Source organism: Gavialis gangeticus, unplaced genomic scaffold (assembly GCF_001723915.1).
Source record: "Gavialis gangeticus isolate Ggan-Ray unplaced genomic scaffold, GavGan_comp1, whole genome shotgun sequence".
Lineage (NCBI taxonomy): Eukaryota > Metazoa > Chordata > Crocodylia > Gavialidae > Gavialis > Gavialis gangeticus.
Window position 1 is genome coordinate 2,050,887 of NW_017728960.1, and position 1,783 is coordinate 2,052,669.

Sequence of the window (1,783 nt, forward strand, 5' to 3'; positions counted from 1 at the left end):
GGGGGGGGGGCAGGGGGCTAAATCTGCACATGTTTGGGGGCTCCCAGGTGAACTTACCCCACTTGAACCCCCCTGAACCCCTTGGGACCTCCGTACCCACCATGGCCCACACTGGCAGTGCCTGCCCCAGCTTGGGGGTGGGGCGGGGGAAGGGGAAAGGGTTTGATCCAGCTGGAAAAACACAGATGGGTGAAAAACACCAAGTGTACAGCACGTGCCCCCGCCCCCTCAATCACAGTGGACCTGATCCTGGCAGCTGGGGGCCCAATCCTGCCCTATCCTGGTACAGCCCCCGGGCCCCCAGATGTGCCCAGCTCCAGGGCTCTGCCCTCCAGTGTTGCCAGGCTCTATGCCACACCCCCAAGTGCCAACTGCCTGAGTCAGGTGATCATGCGTGGCCCCCAATCCTCTCCCTCACTCTGCTCAGGGTGGATCCGTGGCCTGGGCCAAGGATCGGGCCCCACTGGGGGGGGGGGGCTGTGAGCAGCCGGTTGTGCTCTCACCCCTGACAGCCCTGATCCTGCCCTGCTGGCTGACCCCAGGCAGGCCTTGTCTTTTCTTGGGGGACATGTTTGCACCCTTGACCTGGGCACATCCTGCCAGCCCGCTGTCCCGCACAGGGGCTGCTGGGTCATGCCCCCTGACAGCTGGGATAAGTGGAGGTGCTTTTGCAGCTTCATTAGTGCAGGACATGGGATTGCCACAATCAGGCATTCCCAAGTGACCAGGGAGCTAATGGGGTCCATTACCCAGATAAAGAGCAGGGCAGGTAGGCAGGGGCCGTGACACACAGGGAGGGGGTCCCTGCCACCCGCTGCCTCTTTGGGACAGGGTCCCCAGACCCATGCCCACACTTTCCCTGGGCAGATGGGGCACTCATGAGGAACAAGGCAGGGAGGGCATTGACCCTGGGAGCGCAGAGGTCCGGATGCCAAGACTCCCGGGTTCTCCTGGCCCTGGGGGGCAGGGCTGGGGGGCTACAAGGGGGGCAAAGCCCACGCAGGGGCTCCCGGAGCCCAGGGGCATGGAACAGGCCTAGCTCTGGGGCAGCAGCAACCCCAAGCAGGGATGGCAGGGCAGGCCCTGGGACAGGGGGTTATTTCTGCCCCCACGCTGGCACAGGAGAGCATGTGATCCCTGGATGTGCCTCCCCTGGTGTGGGGAGGCCCCCCAGGCTGCATAGGACAGCAGGAAAATGCAGGACGGTGGTAGTAATGAAGAGCAGCTAATTAATTAGTTACCCAGCTTTTTAATTAACCCAAAGGGAGCAAAAAACAGAAAAACGCTACTAGCAGAGGATGGTTTCGATCCATCGACCTCTGGGTTATGGGCCCAGCACGCTTCCGCTGCGCCACTCTGCTATTTGAAATCACCTTACTTACGAGTAAATATAAGGCTAGGGCCGGCCACTCACGCATGCGCAGCGAAGGCACCTATCAGATGCCTCCCGAGGACCATTCCACGCACGCCCCGCGCCACCTCGCGGCTGCGCTCGCGCCCTGCAAGACGCATGCGCAGTAGCGCGGGCCCACTCGCCAACTGCCGCCTTCTTGTTCCCGCCCCCCCGGGCCTGTAATTGGCCCATGGCTCCCTCTCCGATTGGCTCGCTTGAGATAGATGGGGAAGCAACCCAATAGCAGAACAGCGAGCGAAAATACCAGGCCGCGGCTGGCCGCGCGGGAGCCAATCGCTGGGCTGTTTGTTGCGGAGTGGACAGCGGTGCCCGGCGGCTTCTGAGCGGCAGCGGGTTCCATTGTTCGGGGGTAGTGGGCGCCATGAGGTG

General features: G+C 62.6%; 1 protein-coding gene and 1 non-coding gene across 2 annotated transcripts in view; one reads left to right on the plus strand and one right to left on the minus strand.

Moving 5' to 3' along the window:
- Positions 1–1,289: 1,289 nt before the first annotated feature.
- TRNAM-CAU lies at positions 1,290–1,361 on the minus strand. The gene has a single exon. It is a non-coding gene; the product is annotated as a tRNA-Met (tRNA).
- Positions 1,362–1,703: 342 nt separating this feature from the next.
- ILF2 (interleukin enhancer binding factor 2) overlaps positions 1,704–1,783 on the plus strand; it is a 12,617-nt gene continuing 12,537 nt past the window's right edge. The window contains exon 1 of the mRNA XM_019521890.1: positions 1,704–1,780. Within this exon, the coding sequence (XP_019377435.1) occupies positions 1,776–1,780 (5 nt within the window). The 5' untranslated portion in view covers positions 1,704–1,775. The remainder of the gene's footprint in view (positions 1,781–1,783) is intronic.